Source organism: Lissotriton vulgaris, chromosome 1_1, assembly GCF_964263255.1.
Source record: "Lissotriton vulgaris chromosome 1_1, aLisVul1.2, whole genome shotgun sequence".
In the NCBI taxonomy this organism is placed as follows: domain Eukaryota; kingdom Metazoa; phylum Chordata; class Amphibia; order Caudata; family Salamandridae; genus Lissotriton; species Lissotriton vulgaris.
Window position 1 is genome coordinate 1,052,927,448 of NC_141685.1, and position 26,548 is coordinate 1,052,953,995.

The 26,548-nt window shown below is 43.1% G+C and overlaps 1 protein-coding gene across 1 annotated transcript in view; it reads left to right on the forward strand.

The window, feature by feature from the left end:
• Positions 1-26,548, forward strand: part of LOC147748523 (E3 ubiquitin-protein ligase TRIM39-like) — a 409,493-nt gene that overhangs the window by 316,080 nt on the left and 66,865 nt on the right. The window contains exon 5 of the mRNA XM_086962828.1: positions 20,611-20,771. Within this exon, the coding sequence (XP_086818954.1) occupies positions 20,611-20,771 (161 nt within the window). The remainder of the gene's footprint in view (positions 1-20,610; positions 20,772-26,548) is intronic.

Genomic DNA, 26,548 nt, shown 5'->3' on the forward strand with positions numbered 1-26,548 from the left:
GATGGACCTATGGGGTAGACAGCCATCCGCTCTTCTGGGCCTGCAACAATGCACATCCTGGGTGAGGTGCTAGGTCTCCTCCGCAAGGATGGGCAGGGGAAGCTTCAAAGGCATGCAGTCTTTGTGAGCTTCTCCAGGCCACTGGCCCCACTCTGGCAGGAAGACTAGCGGGAAACCCTAAGTGAGCAAAGGGGGAGTGCCAGCCTCTGCCAACCCCACCCCTCAGGTGGGAGAGGCGAGGTGAAGCACAACTCCTGTCCAATCTGAGATAGGCTCCTGCCCCCCCTCCCACAGGAGAGGAGCAGGATAAGGGGGTGTACTCACCCCAGGACAGGGACCAATTGGTCCCTGCCCTTACCCTTCCTGTAACCCCCCCCCCCCCCACCCCAAATTTAGTATTTAAGGGCACCCTGAACCTTCCTTCAGCAGATCCTGATTTTGAAACTAGAAGAAAAGGACGACCTGCCAACAAAAGGACAACATCAACTGACTTGGCCCCAGCCCTACCGGCCTGTTGATCCTTGAACCTGCTCCTGCTAAATCCCGGCATCTCCTGCGGTCAGCAACCTTGAAAACCCCGGAGGACCTGCCTGCCTTGCTCACCTAGAGTCTGGGACTCCCATGAGCAGTCGTTTTGCTCAAACAAGCGACACCCCTGGTCCAAATACAGTGAAGAGTAATTGCGAACAATGCATTCAACTTGTGTATGAAAGTAAACCACTTTGATTCTGTGGGAATATAGAACTATATTATTGCAGACTTCAGTACCACTGGACAACATGGAGTCACTCTAACATTGTTATGCAGGTTCTGTACTATTCTTCATTTTCCTTTTTATTCCCATGACCAGAGTAGCATAGGCTCCCTAATACTTATTTTAGGATTCCCAGTTTAATCTTTTTAGGTGAAATCCCTCTCTGCTTCATGTATAAGCTTGCATTGAAGAGCGATGGGATACACTGCGTTGCGTTTTACAGTGATCCACACTGGCTCTGTACATTTGATCAATCTAATATCTTTTTTCCTGAAAAATCTGAAAAGTTTGGGAGCATTTTCGTACAAGCTACGTAGTATTCAGACAAAGGAATAGAATTTAAGGTTTGAAATAAAATAACAGCAGGTGAGCAGTGAATTAGACATTTACACAGGAGATTTCATCCCAACAAATTAACTGGAATGGTCTCACAGATTATGAATTCTTGGTCATTCCTTGGTGAGCCAATTTTTACCGGAAAATTAGCTGACAACTTATTAGTCACCGGTTTATTTGAAATTCCTGCAACTTGAGTTATTTTTCTAGAATGGTAGTTTGGGAACTTCCACTAGTCTGTGGAGGGGTTAGCACCTGATTATCCTTAATCACTTTAGGCTTTACTGAAATCTGAAAGTCTGTTGGAAACCTTGAATATTAGTTTGTGTAGGCATTTGCATGAGTGGAACTGAAGGCATATTCTCAATGAACTGCTTATGATCTTGTTTTGCACAGAGGCTGGTAGAGCTGAGGCCAGACTATATCACCCCATTCTATGCCATCTGATTAATATTCTGCTGCATTTAGGAAACCATTTGTGATTCACTTTGAAATCTATTGGGATTAAGTTTACAATCCTGTTTCCAGTGTCCACTTTTCCCACGTATGTGGCATGACCTATTTCTCATCTGTGCTTTATTAATATTTTGATTAGGCAGATAGCAAAACCTCTACCTCTAGGACCACAATTTCCACCTTGCATAAATTGAACACCATTGCCTTGTACATTAACCATGTGTACACCAGTACCAAAAACACCTTGACCACCCTTTTGGAAAAGCATCTTTTGAGCAACCATAAATTTCTATTTCGTCATTTTCTTTTTAGCATCAAAACAACAATCGCTACAACACTTCGCAAAGACCAATATTTCTAACTGTTTGACCTACCAACACATCACACTTTGCTGAAATGTGAACTCATTTCTGGATGCAGTCCCAACACAAGCCAAAATGAATCCAAAAACGTCTTTCTTGGGATCTTCAACTCCACTATGCTGTCATAAATCTTCATCAATCTCATAACATGAATGCACGGATTCACCTGATTATTGCTTCTTTCTCATGATCTGTGACCAATCTACTTGTTTCTGTGGAATTTTTGTTTTACAGTGCTCGATAACCCGATTGTATTTCTACATAGCAATTGAAAAAGGCTTCGTTTGAGGGGCTTCTCCCTGTGGTTCTTCTGGCCAGTGTGATATGGCCTTACACTCTGTCCACAAATTTTGAAGCACACCAATTGAAAAGAAAGTATGTAATTCTTTCTAGAGTACTTTTGGAATGGTGACCATGCTTTCCACGTCTGTACACCACGTTATTGGGGTCTTCTCTGAGCTTTGGAAAACTCTTTGTAAATCTCACTCCTTTACCAAGATGCATGCACATATGCTCCTTCCTGCACTTCTGTCAATGGAAACTTTTGCAATAACCACTTCACATTTTGAATTGCACATTTGTCTTTCTTTTCTTTTTACATCTCGGGCTTATCCTTTGGTTCAGTCTATTCTTTTCTGTACCTTATCACAGCCTCCTTGTTATTATTTTTTTAAGCTCATTCGGGATTTGATTAATTTATTTTCAGTCCTCCCTCTTATGACTCCCAAATTCTCGTTTTAAATCCAATTTTATTTCTCTAGCCAATTCTTGAAGTTTCACAAATGCACAGCGCACATATCTTCCTGCTTCACCCAAAAACACGACAATTCATTTTTATTATCAATTCAAATGTTTACTTTGTTCAACTTTCTGCCATCATTTCTAAAATATCCTTTGTTATGAGCGAGGGGGTGGGGGCTGGCAGTCCCTGACCTGCTCAAATATTGTTAGTCTGTGCAGCTTCTGGCGGTTAATGATTGGCTGTTTGCTGACCATTCGTAGCCGGCATATCGTGTACACTAGGAAGCGGAGGCTATCCACAAGTACTTTATAGGAGGGGGTGGGGGCATGCCCTGCCAAATCCTTCCGCAGACTGTTGGAAGGGTGTGGTGCAATGCTACCAGATATCTAGGATGGGATGATAGGTTGACTGACAAGACCCTACCCATGGGACAGCGACCTTATGCTGGAGCCTGGAGGATTTTTTACAGGTGGGCACTGATCGGTTTTGAACGTTTGGGCGACGTATGGAGAGGACAGGCCATGGTGACTTTTGAGGTCCTGCAGTAAGAGTAGGAGTTGGCAGAGACTGAACATTTCAGGCAGCTGGGCATGCTTGCCAGCGGCATATACTAAAGGGAGAGCAACTGCCAGAGGCTGTGCCACTGGAGGACCAGTCTGCTGCTGGACCCCATGACAGACAAGGCAGTTTCTATGACCTACAACAAAATAACAAATTACTCACCTGACCCACTAAAGGCCTTTAGAGAAGTGTGGGAAAGAGAGCATGCTAATCAAGGATGATGACTGGTGATGGAGCAAGGTTTCGCTCATGAAGAGACTTGCTCAGACTCAATGCTCTCGAAATAACATATAAATAATGTACTAATTAACATGTTTCGTCTTACTAACAATGCACCACACAACATTTCTAGTATCTAGGGGAAGATTTTCAATGTGCTTTCTACTAATCGTAACTTGAGTGTCTTAAAATGGCCGTCGCAATGCAGGAACTTTTCTGCGCATGCGTCTGTCACACTCACGTGACATGACGTACTTTCTGCTTTGGTGGGAAAACTTTGCTTCTGCGCACTAGAACTAAAGATGGCTGCTCTGTTTTCATGTGCTTGCATTGCTGTTTTTACTAAATTGTTCGTTCTGCCTAATTCCTAATGCTATAGTTAAAATAAAATAATGGGAATAAAGTAGAGATAAGTGGTATACAGTGAATGCCTTTATTCTTTGTTCTAAAATTGTTATTTTTCTACTTTGCTATTAGCTCGTATTTGGCCCTGATGCAATCTCACTGCACTTCTTTTTGAGTCTGCGCACAAGAGTCCAAGAATACTCGAGCCATGACATTGAATCCATGCCAACAACCGTTTTGCCTGAAGATGCGCCTGGGAAACTCACCATATGACCTCTCGAGAGGAAGACAATTTGTTATATTGTTTAACATTGTATTTACTATTAGAACATTCATTGTTGGGTGGAATAAAAGTACATGGGAAAATAAAGTTATGGGCGGGAAAGATGATTTGCATTATTGAATCAAGTGACCTCAAAACTGGTATGGTGTGATGACCTCTCCTCGCATTTTGACCAATCAAATTGAGGGAATACACAACTTTCAACATTGGGGGGGTGTTACAGTGCCCTGGAAAATGGTATATCTAAGGTAGGCTTAGCTAGTTAGATTGTCCGACTTGTCCGAATAGCTGACCTGTCACTGACCCAACGCACTCAATAGGTGATCGAGAGCAGAGGTGCTGACGGAGCACTCTGGGCAATCAAACTCCTACCCAGAACCCAGATTGGGTTATCGATTCTTCTGACAATCAGGGTTTCTGAGGTAGAAGATTTGCTAACCCTGTCGGGGTCCAACTGTTAGCCGCAGTGAGGGGTGTGACGCTGGCGTTGCACTTAGCTGCTGGTACCGGTTTCCAACCTGAATCCATTTTAATTTGGTCATCACTGGTCCTGATCTGCACCTGTGCTGTCATACTGGCATTTGAACTACTAGAAGACCTGTTTCTTTATCCCAGCCCGTGGCCAAGGTTGGTCTTCACACCATTCTAGGTAACTATAAATTCATGTGGGTATGTCATTGTACTGTTTCCCTTTTCTTACCCTTCCTATGTTTAAATGCTTAAAGAAAGTCTCATAATATTTTCACATCATTTCGCTTTAATCATATTCTTTCTAATTGAACAAGCTTTGATTAAATTGGTATGGACTCTGACATTAAAGAATTTACATAGATAAAGTGTTATAAACCTTTCCAGAGTTTGTCGTTATTTTATGAATGGCAATGATCTGGGCATCGGGGGGGACCGCACTAGGCTGGCTAACTTCATTCCTGCAGGGAAGATCGCAGAGGGTTCAGACCTAGTATCTACAGCAGCGGCCATAACCTGTGGAGTCCCGAAAGGCTCTGCTTTCACCCCTCCTTTTTAACATATATTTGCAGCCATTGATTTCAGCTCTCAATCAGATGGATTGTCAGATATATAACTATGCTGACGACACACAGATTATCATCCAAATTGAGGATTCACCAGGAGCTCAAGCCAGGCTGCAAAACATCTTAAAGTTTACGAGTAACTGGATGGCCTCAACTCCTTGAAGATCAATCCAGAGAAAACCGAAGTGTTGCCTATTACCATCTTGGCAACCCGTGGAACGATTGCCTTTGGCCCAAGGAGTTGGGTAGGACTCCTGTACCAGCAGTCGCGGTGAAATGTCTGGCTATCCACATTGATGGTAACCTGTCTATGAAGAAGCAAGTGTCTTCCGTGGTGGGCACATGCGTCGGCCTCCTTAGGCAACTGCGAAAAATTTCCCAACTGCTGTCCTTTTCTACCTTAAGGAGCGTGGTGTCTGCAATGATCCTAGGACGTTTGGATTATGGGAATGCCCTCTATGTTGGGCTTCCCCAGCAACAACTCTCAAGATTGCAGATAGTCATGAATGACGCCGCTAGACTGATTTTTAAAAAACCCAGGAGTACGAATGCCTCTCCTCTCCTGTGTCAACTGCATTGGCTCACCATCAGGCAGAGGATAATATTTAAAGGTCTATGCATAGCACATAAGGCAGTTTATGCCAATGCGCCTAGTTACATCAAAGCCAGATTGCTGCAGTACATCCCTAGGAGGTCATTGCGTTCGTCTGAGGATACTCTTTTGGTTAGCCCTCGCTACCGCCTGTCCACCTTGGGTGGACGAGCCTTTTCAACTATCCTTCCGGCAACTTGGAACAGACTATCATTCTGCCTTCGGAAGAAGTCCAATCTATTGCCGTTTAGGCGGATGTTAAAAACTGTGCTCTTTCAAGATGCATGGGGCATGCTATAATCTGACTTCCTGTTCTTTGTAATGTTCGGCCTTTCCAAGTACAAGCGCTTAGAGACCTAGTGGTGATAACGCACTATATACATTGAATACATAAATAAATAAATTATATACTGCCTATTATGCTAACACCCTTGATCACTTAGGACTCTAGGTACCGGGGACTAGGATTGGTAAGTCAAATGGTATAGGTCCTAAATTGTTAAACAATCTGATTAAGCGTAGGTTTACCTGTTCAAAGTGTGTGTTTTTAAGGGCCAGGTGAGTATGGTAAAATCCCGAGCAGGTGAGCCCGCGCTCTATTACTGGGTCAAGGCAGCTTAGGGAAGTGGCAATAAGAGCCCAACTGGATGGGAGTGGCGCAGATTACCGCCCAAGTCACTCGTCTGAGTGTGCCCCTGGTAGCTAAATGGTACCTCCTGACTATTTTAGGCAAAGTATAGCCTAGATTCCAAAACATCTTGCTTGTGGTGGCTTCAGGGGTAGCTAAACGCAACATAGCCTTGGGCGTATTGAAGACTGGGAAACCGATATGGACTCGGGCAAATGGGCGGAGCAAGCAGTCTACCAAAGCAGGGGATGTCCTAAGGAATGGGGTAAGGTCTGAGGTAGCTGGTGTACCCACAGAGGCTATTAAGCAAGAGAAGAAAAGCATGTTAGTGGGTGATGGACTCCTGTCATTGCTTCATTCTCATGGGGGGAGGGGTAAGGGGGGCAGACGGACCTAACATTTGGAAAGCTTCTGCTCATGGCAACTATTGCTTTCATGTATGTAATTTGGTAATTTGGTCTATTTCCTGTGTATACTGTACGATTGATTGTCAACTGTACCTGCTGTATATGAAGCAATTTTTTAATGAAGATTTTATTTTAAAAAATTCTCCTTTGAGTTTGAAAGAATCAATCTTGCCACTTTATTCTCACTACTTGAAGACAAACTAGATACCACCTCATCTCTCCTGGCGCGCTCTGCTCCTATCTCTTCCACCTGCACTTGCCTCCTTCTAGGGGTCCGTCTCACTTCAGTCAACAATCTGTTCATAAACTTATCCTTTACCTCCAAATTCTCATTTTTTTCCATCTCATTTATGCTATTTTTTTTATCTGACTTCAGTTTTCGCAAGAAAAGGACCCATAGTTTCTAGCACTTATGTCTCCATGCCACCTTCCGCAAAGTCAATCTTGCATCCCTCAAATGTTAGCCTTACCAATCAGCCCTTTCAATATTTTCGTATGTGTGCATTCATTCGCCATGTAGCCCCACTCATTGAAAGCTTCAAACTGCGCAGGTCCAAGCTGCAACTTCATCTCAAACGTAGCATACCTCAAATTCTCAATCCTTGTACCCTTCAAATGTACCTTCCATCAACAGGAAGTTTTAACATTTAATTGTCTGCAGTAATTCCTTTCTTTAAGCCACAAACCTATTTAGTTCATGGTCCTAAAGCATTTCATAGTCGTGGGTACCAATTGGGGCAAAATATCTCCTCCTTTGGCAGGAATCGCAGACTTAAGTGTACCCATTGTAATTTCAACCTAACTAACAATACACTCAACACTATTTATAACATTTATAGAGCGTACTGTTACCAAACGGTGTCCTGGCGCTAGAATGAAAGCTCCCCTCGCCTGGCCTGAAGCTTAATGGACGAAAAGCCATGTTTTTAGACTTTTGCGGAAGGTCATTAAATCTGTAATCTGTCTAAGAGCCAAAGGGAGAGCATTCCAGGCCATTGCTGCCCCCAAGACGAAGCTTCTGTCACCCCATCGTGCTTTCCTTATCCGAGGGGTCACGATCAGCCCCAGGTTGGCTGACCTAAGATGTCTACCCGGCAAGTGCCATTGAAATTACTTTGTTAGAAACAACGGGCCAAGACCACGAAGGGCCTTAAACTATGCACAAAGTTTTAAAAGAGATCCGTTTCCGCACTTGTAGCCAGTGCAGCTTCACCAATCCCTGGGAAACTGAGACAAACTTTGGTAAGCCTGTGATGAGGAGTTGCTGCGTTTTGCAAGGCCTGTAGTTTGTTAAGAAGCCCCTGTTGGGCATTAAGAAATAGGCTGTTGCAGTAATCAAGGCGAGATAAAACCAGGGCGGTCACCACTGTTTTCTTACACTCATCGGGTAAAAAAGGAAGGATCTTCCGGATTATTTTCAGTGTAAAATGAATGGATGACGTCATTGCATTGACTTGGGGCCTAAAGGTAAGCTTATTATCAATCATCAGAACCCCTAGGTTCTTGACCTTCATGACTAGAATGGGGGGGTACACCCATCCCTTCAGGCCACCAGTTCGGACTCCATAAGTTATCACTGGAACAGAAAAGTAAAACTTCGCTTTTGGCAGAGTTTAACTTTAAACAGTTCCTGGCCATCCAGTTGCTAACCGCTGGCATGCACTCCTGGAATTTACTGACTACGCCTTCCTCTCTACCTGGTAGCAGTGATACCACAATCTGCGTATCATCCGCATACGATGTAAGCTCAAACCCATATGATCGAATAACTGGGGCCAATGAGGAAACATAAACATTGAAAAGGGTGGGACTTAGGGAGGATCCCTTGGGAACCCCACAGGGTAGCATGATTGGTTTAGACTCGAACTCCCCCAGTGCCACTACCTGGATCCTGTTGGTGAGGAAATCTTTCAGGATGTTAAGGGCTTTCCCTTGTATCCAGCAGGCCTCCAAACAGTCCACCAAGATCGTGTGGTGGACCGCGTCGAAGGCCGTCAACAGATCCAACAGGATCAGGGCTGCTCTACCCCCAATGTCCAACACTTTTCTGATCTCCGACGATTTAATTAAGGCAGATTTGGTACTGTGACCTACTCTAACACCATGTTGCGATGGATCGAGGGCTTGTGTGGCCCCTAAAAATGCGCTAAGCTGACTATTCATGGCTCTTTCTATTAGTTTGGCCGGTAGCGGTAGTCTGGCGCTGGGACGATAGTTATTAGGATCGGTAATGTCCAGATTGTTTTTTTTTAACAAAGGAAGGATCGAGGCCCATTTCCAGCCAGATGGAAAATCCCCAACCACAAACATGTTGTTAAACGGAGTGGCTAAGGTGGTGGCTATAGGAGCTGCGGCTAACTTTGCCACCATGGCCGGGCAAGGGTCTCAGCGGAGAGCCCGATTTTGTACCTAACAGCAGTTTCTTAATCTCCTCCATACTCACCGGGGAGAAGTTCCGAAACTTGACCTCATTTGGATTGGCTGTTGAGTGCCCCAGCCTGGCCACAAGAAGGTTATCCCTAACTTGACCTTCAAGGGAGTTAAATATGTTCTCCACCTTGCTTAAGAACTGAGCTAGATTCTCGCATAGTTCCAGACTGGGAGGCAGAGTTGCCGGCTTTGGAGTGGCAAGACTCGAAACCGTATGAAATAGTTCCTTAGGCGAGCTCCTGTCACAATTAATACGGTTGGTGAAGTAACTGTTTTGCCTTCCCAATCATGTCTTTATATACCACCTGTCTTGATTTGAGACTTCTTATGTCTGCCTCGTTGTAATTTTTCCGCCAAACACGTTCCAGTTTCTTACAGACAAGGTTATTGTTACAATCTTGTGTTATATATTTATGCCTATTTACAAGGTGATGTATAAATATATACACCCATTTACAACTTGTCCACTTTGGTATGTTCCAACAACCCCCATGGTGAAAGCGCACTTGGTAGCTTCCTGTGAAGCTGCTCTTAGAATGTTCATTGCCGGAGAGTGGAGCAGTGAATAAAGGCAGTTATTCTTCAGACGCCTCATTGATTCATCCTTTAACAGTGGCGACGATCTGTGTAAGGGGACAGATGTTCCTGCTCCTCCCCTTTTGAGTAGACTCTGGCAGCTAGTAAAGTAAAAGGACTTCAAAGAAAAGCAACGAAAGTCGCCAGGATAAAGCTGTCTCTGGACATTACCTAAGCAGCTTATCTGGTGAGGTCTCGTCAAACTAAACGTCCTGGAAATGCTTTATTAATGAACCTAAAAGTATCAGCACCATCCGCGAGTGATTAAGATCAAGTAATGGCATTTTATGACCATTTGAGTAGCCGAGCGTGAAGGGATGGTTGCGCTAATGTGCCTGCTGCTTAAGAATCAATTGACATTCTCCGTGTGTAGCCAAGTGTGTAGAAGCACCTGCTCGTGAAAGTCTTTTGTGAAATGCTTTTACCCTCCAAAATGAACATTGCCGGTAATTAATTGCTGTGTAACCGGAGCTTGTCAGGAAAGGGACGGCTGACTAAAAGAAACGCAGTGAGGGTGTTTAACGAAGGAAGCCTTTCTGTTTTCACTGGATGTATTTCTAAATGAACATTTCCGGCAATTGACTGTTTAGCAAATCGGAGCTTGGCATTGGAGGGACTGCTAAGGTAATGCGAGCGCTGTGTAAGCGCATGTGAAACGAAGCCTTTTTGGTTGTTCAATGTCAGTTTTAAAGGTGGAGGCATTCCTACACTCTGTGTCGAGCGTTCAAAAAGTGCTCTGCTCTGGACTAGAATTGGTGCGATAGCGCTTGTCAAGCGCTAGAGGGCAGGTCGCTCTGTTTATTATTTTCAAAACTCTGACAGCTGTTATGTCACACTCGAGTTTCTGTCAGCTGCTGCCTTTCAGCTGAAACGTGGCGAATGTGCGCTGCTGGCGTTAGAAGGCACTGCACCTTGAAATTCTTCTTCCAGTGCTCTGACGTTAAGATCTTGGCAGGTAACCAACCAGGAAAAGAGCGAACTATCCTGTCTGTCCATGTTTTGGAGGATTGCTGTGCCTACTATTCACTAGCTGACAGGCTCAGCCTTTCAATTTAAACAAGCCTGTCTGAGGAATGCAAGTAAATGGAAGCGGAGCTCTCCACTCCAATGTGTGTCATATTTTGAGGGAATTTGTAAGCAACCAGGAAAATAGCGCATTTGCCTAACCCTTCCCTTCCCTGCCTGTGTTGTAAGGATTGCTTCGTCTACTCTTCACTCGCTGACAGGCACAGCATTTTCGATTAAAACAAACCTGTCTGAGGTATAAAAGTTAACGGAAGCAGAGCCCTCCACTCCAGTGTGTGCCATATTTTGGGGTAATTGTATCTACCCACGGTGACACGCACACCACATTTAGCAACATTTGCATAAAAGACTATACACCGTCATTTTCTGCCATAAACTGTGGATAACTGTTGTTAATAGTCAGATTGCAAATATATGTGAGTTTGCAGTTTCAGGTTGTGTATTTTAGGTCATTTAGCGCAAAGCATAATAGAACTAAAAGAGGGTTAACCTATATAGTATATATGTTCATAGGTCATTCTGCTTAAGTATCCTATCCGTTACATGTGTAGAAGTGTTCCATATTCAGGTTTACATATAAATGTAATTGCAACTTTCATTTTGAATATTCCTCGAGCCAATTATAAGTAAAAGCATTAACATGGCAGCCGCAAGTATGACGCAACCTGCGTCATTTTTGAATGAATGTGGGGAACCCAACATGCCTTGGGAAGAATGGGAAAAAGTTTTTGAATCCTATCTGGTGGCAATAGGTGGAGAGAAATTCAGTGAATTTAGGAAGCAACATATTTTATTGCACAAGTTGGGCCCCACAGGAAGAAAAGTGTTAGAATCACTTCCAGAACCGGAAGATGATGATGAGGAAGTCTTCGACATAGCACTGATGAGTAAGCTGTGTGACTTCAAGGACCCGAATGACTCATTAGAGACCAGCTAGTACGTTGTACAAATAACAAAGAAATACAGAAGAAGCTTTTGCACAACCAACCGGACCTACAGGAAGCTATTAAAATTGCAAAGTCCATTGAACATACTGACGTGTGTATAAAAGAAATGAACAACACAGAGAACAAAGTAGCTGAAATAAGTAACACAGAGGAAGAAAATGAAGTATGCAAAATTAAGGGAGATACTTGTAAACCACAAAACAAGAAGGATTTTGGACAAAGCCATTCAAGCGATTCAGAAGGTTCCTAGTTAAAATGCTACCGCTGTGGAAGCAACAACCACTTAGCAAATGACCCCAATTGTCAAGCGAGGTTGGCGTGCTGCAGGAAATGTAACAAGAAAGGGCACCTGGCAAGGTTGTGTGGATGCTTTCCAAAGAAAACGTGGAGCAATAAGGGAGAAGACAAGGCTCAGGTAAAGAAAATAATTCTACAAGTCAAGGAAGTGGGAGAGGAGAAACAAGAATATCCAGAATGTGAAGTCAACATTGATGGAAAGAAGATTAAAATGTTTGCTGACTCTTGCTCCCCATACACCCTAGTGAACTACGAAGATTTCATAGCCATAATGGGCCAAGAACAAAAGAAACTTACTAAAGCAGACCTAAATCCTAGTGGATATAATAAAGACCCTATTCCAATGAAAGGAAGGCGCACATCCATAATCGCGTTCAAGGACCGCACCACAGTAGGAAAAGTTTACATTGTGGAAAAGGGATCTAACTTACTAGGGTGGCGACACCAGAAGGAATTTGGAATTAAATTGGACCCCAATCATCCGGAGCAGGTACTGTGCACCAACCCGGGAAACGACTTTGAACATATCGTTAAAGAATTCAAGGAAGTCTTCTCAGAAAAGCTAGGGCTGCTCAATGACTACCAACATAAAATCTAACTGAAACACAATGCTAAGCCGGTAGTGCACAAAACCAGGCCCATTCCCCACTTGATGTGGGAAACACTGAAGAATGAACTAAACAGACTGAAGGAATTGAAGATCATTGAACCAGTAGAATGCACAGAATGTGTCGCCCCCATCGTTATCGCCAGGAAGGTTAACAGTCAGGACATTAGGATGTGCATCGACCGGCGAGATCTTAATAACAGCATCCTGGTGGAAAGACATCCTTTGCCACGCAGCCATGAGATGTTAAGCACCATGGGGAAGGCCACTCACTTCAGCGTGTTGGACCTATCCATGGAACTACACCAAGACTCCAGAAGATTAACAGCATTCACCACTCCCGTGGGAACTTTCATGTTCTCCCGCATGCCATTCGGGCTAGCATTGGCGGCTGCCGTATTCCAGAAAATTATGCTGCGCATTCTGGATGGGATACCTAAGACACTCTGCTTTCAGGATGATGTTCTAATCTATGGGGCAAACTAAAAGGAGCATGACCATAACCTAAGACAAGTCCTTTCGAAATTCAAGGATGCGGGTCTCACCCTCAAACAGGAAAAGTGCAAACTGGGAGTGGAATCGGTGGAATACCTAGGACATTGTATCTCAAGAGATGGGTTCAAACCAAAATTTTGCTTGGTCGAGGCCGTAAAGGATGCTTCTGCACCGACCAACAAGGAGGAACTAAAATCCTTCCTAGGACTGGCAGAATACATGGCAAAATACGTTGATCATTTTCCGGAAATCAATGCTAACCTAAGGGAACTAACAAAAAGGAATGTACCATATCAATGGTCGGAAGAACATCAACGTGCTTTTACAGAAGTAAAAGAGCATTATCTCCGCCCCATATCTGTGCAATTTTGAGCATAACAGAAAAACCATCCTCACCACAGATGCAAGCGGAAAAGGGTTGGGGGCAACTCTGTCTCAAGTGATTGATGGCAAAGAGAATTGTGGCGTTTGCCTCGCGTACCCTAAGCAAGGCGGAATTTAACTACTCAGTGGTGGAAAGAGAAGCGTTGGCTTGTTTTTGGGGGATAAAACACTTTAAATTCTTCTTGTGGGGCATACAGTTTTGTATTCGAACCGATCATAAGCCCTTGGTTTTCATGTTCAATCCTAAGAACAACTCTTGTAACACCCCTCGAATTGCTAAGTGGATTTTGGGGTTGGAAGGGTTTTGCTTCAAAGTAGAATATGTGCCAGGTACACAAAACTCTGCAGCAGACTTCCTTTCTAGGAGCCCACTCGATAAGGAAGAGCAATTTGAGGGAGGCGAATACCCCATCCTTCAGATTGAGCTTTCAACCATTACTTCAAAAGAATGGTTGGACCACATGAGCGCTGATAGCACAATAACACAACTCAAGTCGTACACGTTACAAGGATGGCTTGAGTCACAAGAACAATTGAACGCTGACACAAGGAAATTTTGGGAGGTTCGCAATGAACTTTGCATAGACAAAGAATTATTATTTAGAAAGGACAAACGAATCCCACCTGAAGCGTTAAGAAGCAAAATTATAGACCTAGTACACGAAGGTCACTTGGGGAGAAGCTTAACTAAGGCGAGGTTACGTGAAAGCTACTGGTTCCCCAACATGGACACTCTAGTAGAAGAGAAAGTTAAGCTTTGCCAAGCATGCAGTAGTAGTGACAAGTCAAAGATACCTAGGAAGGTCCCAATTTCCCCGCTTCCCGTCCCAAGTAAACCATGGGAAAAGATTGCTCTCAACATAATTGGTCCACTTAATCTACCGAGAGTAGTTAAGAAATTTGCCATAGTCTTAACTGACTACCACTCGCATTGGACGGTGGTTAAAATGGTAAACCAGATAACCACCGCATCTGTAATTCAGTTCCTGAGAGACACCTTTGCAACAGAAGGCATACCTGCATCCATAGTCACTGACAACGGGGTCCAGTTTGTTTCCCATAGCATGATAGAGTTTCCCAACAAACTAAATATAAAACACACCACCACACCACTGTACTCTCCCAGGGCCAACGGGTTGGTAGAAAGAATTAACCGCCTGGTCAAAGGCGGAATTCAATTAGCCAGCAATACCAACTTTCCCACTGAGCAAGGTCTACAAGAGATGTTATGGGCCTACCACAGCACACCCAACCACATTACAGGTGTCTCGCCTTTCACAGCATTAAGAGGGAGAAAACCCTGTACCAAGTTCTTCCCAAATTGGTTAGGGGGAGGAACACTCATCACCAGGGACATGAGTGCTTTTACTGACAGAGTTCAAGACCATCAAAACAAATACAAGGAGCATTATGACTCAAAACATGGTACTAAGATACCAGAATGGAAGGTGGGAGAATGGGTTTGCATTAAAAATCCAAGAAGTAGCAATCCTGAAAGCAAGTTTTCCAAAACTAGGTGCATAACAGCAGTCAACAAAAGAGACACGGTCATTTTAGATGATGACCAAATGTGGAGCATGGACATACTAGTAAGGGCTCAACAAGAACAAAATAGTCAGACCCAAAACCTTCCTAGTTCTGAGCACTTATCTGACGCCACCCCTTCCCAAAGAACACGCAAGACACCTGGTTGGCATAAAGACTTTATTGTTCACAAGTGAACTTCCTCCGGGAGATGTGTTATGTTAGACTGTATTGAGAGAAGTTATTTATTGCAATGATTATAAGGGGGGAAGATGTGTTACAATCTTGTGTTATATATTTATGCCTATTTACAAGGTGATGTATAATTATATACACCTATTTACAACTTGTCCACTTTGGTATGTTCCAACAACCCCCATGGTGAAAGCGCACTTGGTAGTTTCCTGTGAAGCTGCTCTTAGAATGTTCATGTGAGGGATGGTCATTGCCGGAGAGTGAAGCAGTGAATAAAGGCAGTTATTCTTCAGACGCCTCATTGATTCATCCTTTAACAGTTATACTCTCTGAGCTCAACTGAGAAACAGGGGGCCGACTGAGTCATACGAGTGGGGCGGCAGATTTTGGGTGGAGCTAGCATGGTGCAAGCGTGGTCAACCCAATTGGAATAGGTGACTGCCGCTTTGTCCACATCTAATGGGAGCGTAAACATGGATGATGCCAAAAGATCCTCCCGGGAGGCTCCCTCTAATTCCAGGCCCTACAAGTCCTTGCTAATTTTCTAACGTACCACTAAAACGGAGTATGATTTCAAAAAGACTTGAACCACAGTATGTAAAACCAAAACAACAAATCCTTTGTCTGCCTACCAGGATATGGGACTAAAAATCAAGCTTAGTACAGAAGGGGTAAATATCCTATGTTCTTTCAACAACACTAATATAGGGTCCCGACCAGTGGTAACCCACCTTTAGAGTAAGCGTGTCTATCCTTGTCCACAAAAGAATAAACATTACCCATATTCGTTCATACACAGTTAGACAGTTGACGGCTTCATATATCTTAAACCGATTACCTGATGCCACGCACCTTTTGAGCAGACGGCCTTAAGTATTTAAATCTTGGTGTTCCATAAATCTGTAAACCTTGTACGTAAATCCTAACCCTGTAGCACATAGATTCACAATATTGTAGCGATAGTTTGGCAATTTGTTGAATGAACCAATCTATTGATTAAATAATGTTGTTCTTTTGTGATCTCGGTAAATAACCAATCTGCCCATTTCAGTGCGCAAACTTCTAAATGGTCCAGTACAAATTTTATAAATGTAATGATATCCTGATCTACTTAACGGGTACTTGTTTAACATCTTAGTGTGTATGTATGAACAAGGGCTTACGGGCTTGAAACGCGTTGTTTGGGTCTCTCTAAATAAAAAGATTTCTGCCCAGAAGAAACTACAGAGGTCTGTGTCTCCTTCCTCGCCTAAAATCGCCGAGTGTGGTATTAGGAAGTGGTTCGAGTTTCCAGGATGGATATATATCTATATCTATATATCTATATCTATATATATATATATATATATATATATATATATATATATATCCTACTGGCAGTCGCCAGTAGGTAGTTATAGTTGGGATTTTTTTCAATGCAAAATCTCAAAATTCTATTGTGGATAACTTTTGGCGCCGGTTGACGAATCTGCCTGAAAATTTCCTCAAAATGGCCTCGTCGAGCTCCGGTCTTTCCCTGAAAGTTTGGGGGGGGGGATTCGTCAAGCGGGGGCCGAGATAAAAGGGGGGTCCCAAAACGTGTTTTCCCCATGTTAATTTCCATAGGGCGGTCGACCTCACTTTTAGCCCGAACGGCTGAATGGATTTCCACCAAATTTGGCAAAATTGTAGGGACTGGTAGCCCTATGTGCCTTTGCTATGTCTCAAGATATGTGCTCCAGTGGATTTTGAGTAATTTAGGTTCAACAAAAAAATATATATCTATAGGCGCGCCCCGGTACGCGCACCGGGGAGCGCTCCGGGCGCGCCACGCGACTTGCGCACGGAAAGCTGATTGGCTCACGGGTGTCTGTAAACATTCGAAACAGTCCGGAGCGGCCGCCATCTTGTGTCTCGGTAGGATTGAGACACAAGAGGTGACAAAAATCAAAGGGGGCAGGGTACACCCCCCCTGACCCCCTAGGTTTTGTGTAGGAACAAAAAAAGGGTCCCGTAGGACAAATAAAATTTTTCGATTTTCGCCGGGGGGGGGGGGAACGCCCGGTACGCGTACCGGGGAGCGTACCATGGAAAAAAAAGAATGACAATTTTTTTTTTTTTTTTAAAAAAGCATTTTTTTTTATAAATTGGAGGTCGTTCTGAAAAGAACTTTTTTTTGTTTTTGTTTTATATTTTTTTTGTACTTTTTAGAACGATTTTATATCTTTTTTGGATTTTTTTCAGGGGAAAAACGAGAACAGGGATTCAAAAACTGCTCAACAGGAGCAAAAAAAATTGAAAATTTAGGGACTGGGAGAGCAGCGGTGTTCCTGTCTCTTTATAGCAATGAGTTCAACGCTCTGCTCCCTATAACAGAGCAGTTCGTCACAGTCCACGCATAGAAATGTAATGCCTGCAAAGACCGGCTGCACTTTTGGGACCATTCTTTCACGTGTTGTTCCTGAAGGTGTTGCTCCACCAGTGGAGGTGCTGCCGCCATCTGTTGGTAAATTCCGTGCCAGCTCCCTGACACTCTCCCTGGAATAATTATTTGGGTGTCTTCTTTGACATGCCTAATTAAATTGGCATTTCCAAAGCTATATTTTTTTTGAGGATTGCCTCTGGATAAAATACTGCCACATATTTTGCAGGTTACTTTACTAGCATTAACTTTTTTTTGTCCTTCAGGGATGTCATAAAATTTCCAGATGAAGTGTTTTTTTTTTTCCTGGAGAGGAGGGTCCTCAGGCAAAAAACCATCTGAATCACTGCTGGATGACTCCCTTGCAGCCATTGCTGTAGATCAGGAAAATTATGAGAAGAAAATACACAGAACACCTCTTGCTCTCTCCAAGTGCATATCAATAGTGAGAGAAATGGGTGGGTTTCTCAAAATTTAGAAAAAAAAAACTTCTGAACCAATAAAGTGTTATTTTAAAGTCACATGGCTTGACGTGCTTACGCTACGCACCCTTGGGCGCGTCCCGGGGCGCGTAGCATAAGCGCGTCGGGGCGCTTGCGTTGCGCGATCGTATACGCTCGGGCGCTTACGCGGTGCGTCATAAGACACATCTCGCGGCTACGCGATACGTGTCTTATGACGCAAGGCGTGGCGGCTACGCGATACGTCACGATGTGGCTTTCGTTCGCGGCAATAGCGCTATCCGGACGCTCACCGGTACTCGCCCCGGGGCGCGCCGTAACATTGCGCTTACCGGTGCGTTCACCGGTACGCGCCCCGGGAGCGCCTCGGGGTCAAAAATTAAAAAAATAATAAAATTACAAATTTATACAATATAAAATTCGTTATAAAATTTTACACTTTTTATACCTATAAGTATTTGCTATTAAAAAACCATTGAAATTCACTGAAAAAACCATAGGTTTCACACCAGTTATAGTTACCTGGACATTTTACTGACATAAAGCCATTGAAATTCCCACGTTATAGTTAGTTGGACTCACTATAACTTGCGCGTTTAATGCACTGCTGATGACATCACATATTACATCACTCATGACCTGGTCAGTGACATCACTGATGACATCACTGATGACACCATCCAGTGAATGTGTGTCTTTCTGAAAAATAAATGTTTTATATATGTATATGTAAAGGTCGATGGAAGAATAAATGGTTAAATAAGTGTTTTAATGGATGTTTTTTAAAAAAAAAATGATTGGTTAACTGGCTTAAGTGTATCATAGTGAATACATATATTAGCGAGTATTGTTTCAATATTTAAATGTTTGTATCAGTGTTTCACTTTGTATATAAGTGGGTGCATGGGTTGGTGAGTAGCTACATGTGTGTTTCTATGGCTTATTAAATGTGTTTTTTAGTATCAGTATAAATGTCTGTATGATTTGGTGGGGGTGTTACTTAGCACACTGATGCATCAATGACTGAATCACTGTTTGTATGTGTTTTGAAGACAGCATATGTGCCAGACTGTATGGGTGAGTGAGTGCGTATATGTATGTGTTAGTAAGTGAATGACTGTCTCACTAGTGTGTTTATCAGTAACTACATATGTTTTAATCTAGTATATGTGAGTATTGGTGTATATAAGTGAGTATATGTGAGTGAGAGATTGAAAGAGTTCTTGTTTTAATAAGTATGTGTTTCTATAAGTGATTGTTTAAGAGTAAGTATGTGTAAGTTTCTTTAGAAGTAAGGTGGTAGTGTATGTATAGCTGTATATGCAAATAAATGGATGTTCAATAGTTTATTTGCATGTGTGAGTATGTGTGTGAGCAACTTTTGGAAGACTGTCGGTGTGTTAACGGATGTATAGGTGTCTCACTACATATGATGAGTGAGTATATGTATGAGTGACTATATAGAAGTGTTGGTGAATGAGTGGATGTGTATATAAATGGTGGAATTACTGAATTGGTTGTTGTAACTGGTATAGGTATGTCCACTTTTTTATAAATGTTAGTTTTTATTTTTCAATATGTGTTTCAAGGGTTACTTTACAGTGAAAGGAGGTCAGTCTCTCTGTCACAAGGATGGTGTCATCAGTGATGTCATGAGTGATGTCACTGACCATGTCATGAGTGATGTAAACTGTGATGTCATCAGCAGTGCATTACACGCGCAAGTTATAGTGAGTCCAACTAACTATAACGTGGGAATTTCAATGGTTTTATGCCAGTAAAATTTCCAGGTAACTAACTGGTGTGAAACCTATGGTTTTTTCAGTGAATATATATATATATATATATATATATATATATATATATATATATATATATATATATATATATATATATATATATATATATATATATTTTTTTTTTTTATTTGTGTGTGTACGTGTTCTTTACACTGGGCCACAGGTGCAGTGCTGAAGCTATGGGAGTGGTTTCTGATGCGGCCCTGGCTTTTTTTGTAAATCCAATGATATTCTCTTACAAAAATACCATGCAGAGAATACACGCGCTCTCAAAATGGTTTCAGAAGATATTTAATCTGAGTTCCCCAGCCCCTACTACGCTTTTCGGTTATTCAGTGTGTGAACAAGGCTGAATAGCCAAAACGCGTAGCAGGAGAATTGTGAATAAATATCTTCGGAAACTTTACTTTAAGTGGGCGTATATTATCTGCATGGTGTTTCTATGTATGAGGTGTATATGTAGATATTTATATTTTTATTGGAGTTATCAATTCGCTCTGATCGCTGTGTGTGAGTGTAGTAACGGGAAGACACCGATGGGATAGCTGTGAGTACTGTAATTGATATTTTTCTTTTTTGGTGTTGTGGCTGCTTTGTGTGGAGGATGTGTGTGATTTGCACTTGAGCCTTTACTACTAGGATTACATGGTGTAGAGTAATGAGAAGACTGATCGATGTTTTTTTTTGTTCTCTTCTGAGAGTTTAATTTGGTGAATGCTACATTTATGGTGACATGATTATTGCCCTAGGTGTAGTAAGGTGAAGATTACGAAACTAGAGCCAGAGGTGGAGAACAAGCCAGCGGAGGAGAACAACCCAGTGAAAGAGGTGCAGAATCCCAAAAGACAAAGGAAATATGTGAAATATTGTACGTTACCGAAACTTGGGCCTGGAGTACAGATTTGTGAAGGTACACACAATTTGCTTTCTAGTATGTATAGTCTATGGAAATCTTACCATTTTTGTTTTCATACAGCATCGCCTGTTTCTTTAAGGCTTAATATACCCCGTTACTTGGTCTGAGGAAGTAAGTTAGTAACAGGTTCTCACCCTGAGAAAATGGCCCCTGGTCACCAGCTGATGCTTCTCAAACCAAAGATTACACGAGGAATGCTCCACCACACAACTTTATTTATTCATGTTTTCACCATCTGCTTTCTCCTGTGTTTCGCCGGTCAGTGATGCCATTTGTCAAAGAAGATATTACAGTAGTAAAATGGATTTCGGAGTGATTAAGTTAACCATAGGGGTCAGATGATTGGGTTTATCGACTGGAATAAAAGTTAACGGTAAGCCCCTGTCTCACTCGTATGGTCTCTTGTAAAGCACGTTAGGGCAATCTTGTTTTTAAAAGTTGTAAATCCATTATGTACCAGTTCTCTAGACTAAACCCCTTACGTTTTACTGTAATTTTCATGTCAATGGGCCGTTTGCCTTGCCGCCGTTTCAGACCATATGATGGAAGGCAGTGTCCTCTCAAATTAATCATTGGGGGAAGGGAGGCTGAAAAATATACTAGCTCATGCAGATCAAGCAAGAGTCAATGCCGCCATTAAGAAAAGTTAATTTGTAGAAAGTCTTTGGTAGGCTATTGTGGCTTCAGAGGTCTGGTTCTTGTAATGGGTAGTGGATGATAGTCTAATTCATGCAGTGGTGTGTCAAAAGCATCTTTAAAATGGTTTCTAGCTCTTTCCGAGATGTGAGATAGTTTGGTTGGCTTCTTAGAATGAGTGTCAATTCATTTAAAAAGCAGGGCCCCAGAACTGTCTTCCTGTGTTTAATTTACTTATTGTAAAATATTTGCTGTCCTCCTTGATTCAAGCTTTTAACTTTTCTATGACTGGACCAATCGGAAGTACTAGAATACAGAGAACTACTGAACTAAATGAGCTGCTCCTTGCCAACACACGGTCATTCAACCCAGTCCATCACTTTAGTGTAGTGAGTGATGAGTGTTCCAAGCCGGCTTTGCTCATGGAGTCCATATTTGCCTAGACTTCCTAGGATGGATACATCTTCCCATAATTACTCGCTTTATGAACACTCCTTCCAGACTGGTCCAGAAAATGTTTTCCACAGCAATAACACTCCAGCACTGTGAGTAGGTGGCACGTTCTCCAGCACCGTGAGTTGGTGGCACGTTCTCCAGCACCGTGAGTTGGTGGCACGTTTTCCATCCGTGACTTCACTTCAGGATGTGACATTAACCGAGTATATTAAACTCCAACCAGCACACTGGCAGTTTCATTTTCCTGATTCTCACAGAGACAATTCAAGTACTGGCTAAGGAGTTAAAGGAGGAAGGTAACATCCATTTAGCTAAAGACTAGGTCCAACATAATTTTAACTATGAGCCCTATTGTAAGCACTTCCCAAGGTTTCACCCACTTGCAGGAGATTTGGCTGTTAGTAGAGTATTAGACCATAGCCACACAGAGAATGATGATTCTGAGGCTGGTCCACTTCAATCAACTTGCAATACTGATACCTGCATATACTTTAGCTTACAAAATGCCTGTGAATTTAATATTTCCCCAAAGGAGAAATGCCCTACACTTCTGGCTCTTTCAGAGGCGATTGGTACATTTCCAACTACTGTTATAAAAGATGCAGAGGCCTTGGAATTGACTTTGCCTTCTGCAGAAGCAAACTATATTTTGCCAGACGTCTTGTCATCCCCCACAGTTTTTGTGGAGCCTTTGCTTCAGTTTAATGAGGTTTTCCACAACCCTATGATGGTAGTATGAGAGAGCGGAAATTTGGGTCAAGCAGTCTACTCCGCAAACCTACTTTCTATTTGAAGGTTGATCTTCTGATCAAACCACAGAGGTAGCCATGGGTGCAGTTTTTGTACCAAATATAGCAAACCTCTGTGGCAGGCTTGGAGAATTGCTATATTTACTCAAAAATAAATCCATACCTATCTCCAATGTTAAAGTGGGTCGGGTATATTTACAGTGTCCTATTACTTTGGCAGGGCAACAAGAATATTCTTCTGGAGTGACACGAATGGCTTAATTCACTCAACGGTAACGTAGTGTTCATTATTGAATAAAACCCTAACACTGTCAATTTTCTTGATTTGATTATCAAAGAAAACAATGGTACATTGTACAGCATATTCTAATGTACTACAGCAAGTAATACTGGAGTATAATGGCCACAATTCACTAAGTTTAAAGAATAATCTCTCCTTTTGACTATCTGTTTTAAGATGCAATTGTACGAAAAAATCAGATTCTTTTGTTAGATTAAAAAAACTAAAACTCGAGGCTCATGAATATCCTCCTAGAATAAAGAAACATTTTTTTTATAATAGCATGTTCTTACCATAGGGAAGCCTCATCTGTTGTCTGGTCTGTGTCAACTTTGAATCTTTAACCAATTCAAGAAAGCAGTCTTGAAAAAACTGGTACTTCCTTTATAATAACACCTTGTTCCTTGAAAAACCTATGATTGGCTTTAAGATTAGAGCCACCTCTGAAAGTGAACTAGGTAAGACATACTATGAACCAATTCAAATATCAATAACGCACTGCCTGGGGTTAACACTGGTGAGTGGTTACTACAGGTGTGGTGATTGTAAGACCTGTGACAGTTGCAGTGTGAAAAACAAAGTTCCATCAATGGCATGGATTTTGTCAAGTATGTCTCCAACTTTAACAAGTAGAATGGTGTTTATTGCATTCGATCCCCCTATGGTCTCCAACACTAGCATAACATAGATTTGCAGGTACATTTTCCGACACCAATCCCGTATCAGACAGATACCGCACTGACTGAACGTGCCCCCTGTAGTTGACCATTGTACAAACATTCTACAAAGCAAACATTCACCAAGAGAAATTAAATGGTCAACTATAGAGGTAAAGACCACCATCAGAAATGTTCATTGCTTGCTTCATTATATGAAAATCAAGGCATATGGAAGGTGAATAATGCAAACAAGGGGTTGAATGTATCTGCAGAATGGTAATCAGTGGCAATGTTGTGATATTAATACATACCCATTGGTTATTTTGCAATACTTCAGCCCCTTGGGTGTATTTATATTTCTCCAGTATTAGGGTGTCTTTCATAGATTCACATGCTTGAATATTCCCCTTCGAAGTGGGAGTCCCATGGTAAATAAAATACCAATAACATATGCGTGTAAATACATAACACATGAAATAATACTAGAAAAATACATAGTAAATACTCAAAAACAATTCCTACATAGGAATACATGGTAGAGAGAGAAACACTTGTAACATATTCCTGTCATTATGTTAGTCTAAACTACAGCCAATCAGGCGCCAGCACCCTTCCAGAAACTTCTCCTCAGAGCTCAGACCCTCAGATTTTCTACTGCACGTCATGTGAAGGGAGTCTCCCTGAGCTCTGCTCAGTTTTCTCAACTTCTTCAATTTTTTCCAGTCTTCTCGGCATGTCTTCAAGTAAGAAGTCTTTATTTAGACCTTGCTCTTCTTGTGGGAAATTACGTCTTTACTCTGAGGACCCCACAAGAAGTGCATTTATTGTCTTTATCCCGACCATGAGGTTGGTAAATGCAAGTTTTGCAGGACTTTCTCTACAAAGACCCTTAAGGACAGAGAAGGCCGTCTCCTCATTTGGCTTCAGAGACTTAAAGATAAGGATTCAGCTCTGTCAGATGCAGAAAGTTTGCAGTCTGGACCTTCTAAAGCAGCCTCCAAGCATAGTAGTGTGCAGGATATGCCTTCTCCTTTTCTAAAGAGGAAGAAACTATCCCTGTCTGTAGCTCCTGCGGTGTCTTCACCACCTCCTACTACCTCTACGCCCACGAGACCTGGCTCTCAGGCGTCTTCTGCTGCCTCCCATCATGTTCCTGCTCTGAAACAGGTTTCATCGTCGACGGGAGCGTCGACGGTCATCCAGACGACGAGATCTGCCGTCTCCAGATCGTTGATGGCGACAGTGACTACATCAGCCTCCGGATCGTCGTAGACGTCTTCCATGACGACTAAGGTATCGCTTAGCTTGAAGACTGTCTTGTCGACGATGCCTATTGCCTCGTCGTCGACTAAGAAATCTGCTTTGTCGTCAGTAAAATCATCGTCGACAAAAGCTCACAGGAAATCTTCGTCGTCGTTCCTGTCCACGACAACTCCGTCGACGGTGGCTTCATCAACATCTACGACTTCGTCGACTACCTTACTGTCTACGATGGTTCCGTCGACGGCAGCCCCGTCGACGGTGGATCCTTAAGCAACAACTTCGTTGACGCCTTTGCCATCGTCGTCAGCACCGTCGACGGTGGTTCCTTCTTCGTTTGCTTCATTGCCTTTGGTGCCCTTGTCTTCCACCGGGTCTGGCTCTTCCGCCGCCGACCCCTTGTACCATCGGCGTCAACGGCCAATTGACCAGCTATCCATTCCAGATCCGCAGCCTCCCTCGCCTATGTTTGCCACGGGCTCTGAGCAGGACTCTGACAATGATGTGCGTGAATCCTTCAGAGTGGCGCGTAGTCCATCGGATTTGATTATTAAGTGCTAGGATTATGATGGTGATGATGACGACCAATACTCTCAGGCAGAGGAACATTCTGTGCAGGTTCCAACTGCGACACTGCCTTTGTCGCTCATCTCAAATCTCCAACATAGGTTGGACGACTACAACCGGCGTTTCCCGCCCTCTCCCCAGGATTCGCCTGTGCCTCATGTGCCTGCGGCTGCGGCGGCTCCTGTCACTGTTCCGCCACCAACGCCTTCTCCACAAGTTCGGACGTCAGTGAAAATACACACTACGGTGTACCCTGCTGACGATGACGTCATTCCCGAACAGGAAGATGGAGAAGTTGACGATGATGGTGATGACGACGCCGCCACCCACATGGCGGAGTGGGACGCCTTCCCCTCCTCCAGTGGAGCCCAGAGATTCGCCTCCGGTGGACATTGCAAGTTTCCATCAGCTGATGGATAGAGCGGCCCAGCGCTTCAAGCTGCCCAGAGTCCAGAGAGAGGAGGACTGTTTCCTCTATGATTTTAAAAATCAACCATTCAAGCAAGTCCACACTATACCCATCATAGATTTTATATGGACTGAAGGGGTGAAACTAATACAAACTCCGAATTCACTAACAGCACAACTGCCTTGCCTTGAGAAAAAATACAAGGCGCCAATCGGTTCTCCAGCGTGCCTTGTTACTCATCCAAAGTCTGACTCAGTGGTCACTCAAGCTGCACGTCGTTCCCGTAATCCGACATCTCCAATTACAGCTCCTCCGGATCGGGAGGGTCGTCGCCTGGACGCTATTGGACGCAAATTCTCTACGATGGCATCCACTATGGTGAGGGCAGCTAATGTTTTAGCCATCTTAGGCACTACGACCGCCAGATGTGGTCGGACTTGTCTGCCCTGGTGTCCCTCATCCCTGACGCTTCCAAGGCGGAAACCTTAAAGATTCTGCAGGACGGAGAGAGGACCTCAGAGGAAATTGATTGCGCAGTTGACATTGCGTGCACTGGCGTTCGTCAGCTTGCTGGGGCAGCAGTCCTGCGGAGGCATGGTTGGTTACGGTCCACCTCTTTCTGCCAGGAAGTACAAGCCAAGATCCTGAATATGCCGTATGGCGGTGAGTCGCTTTTTGAAGCGCACGTAGATGAGGCATTACAGTCCATTAAGGAGGACACTGATACTGCTCACTCATTGGGGACTTTACAGTTT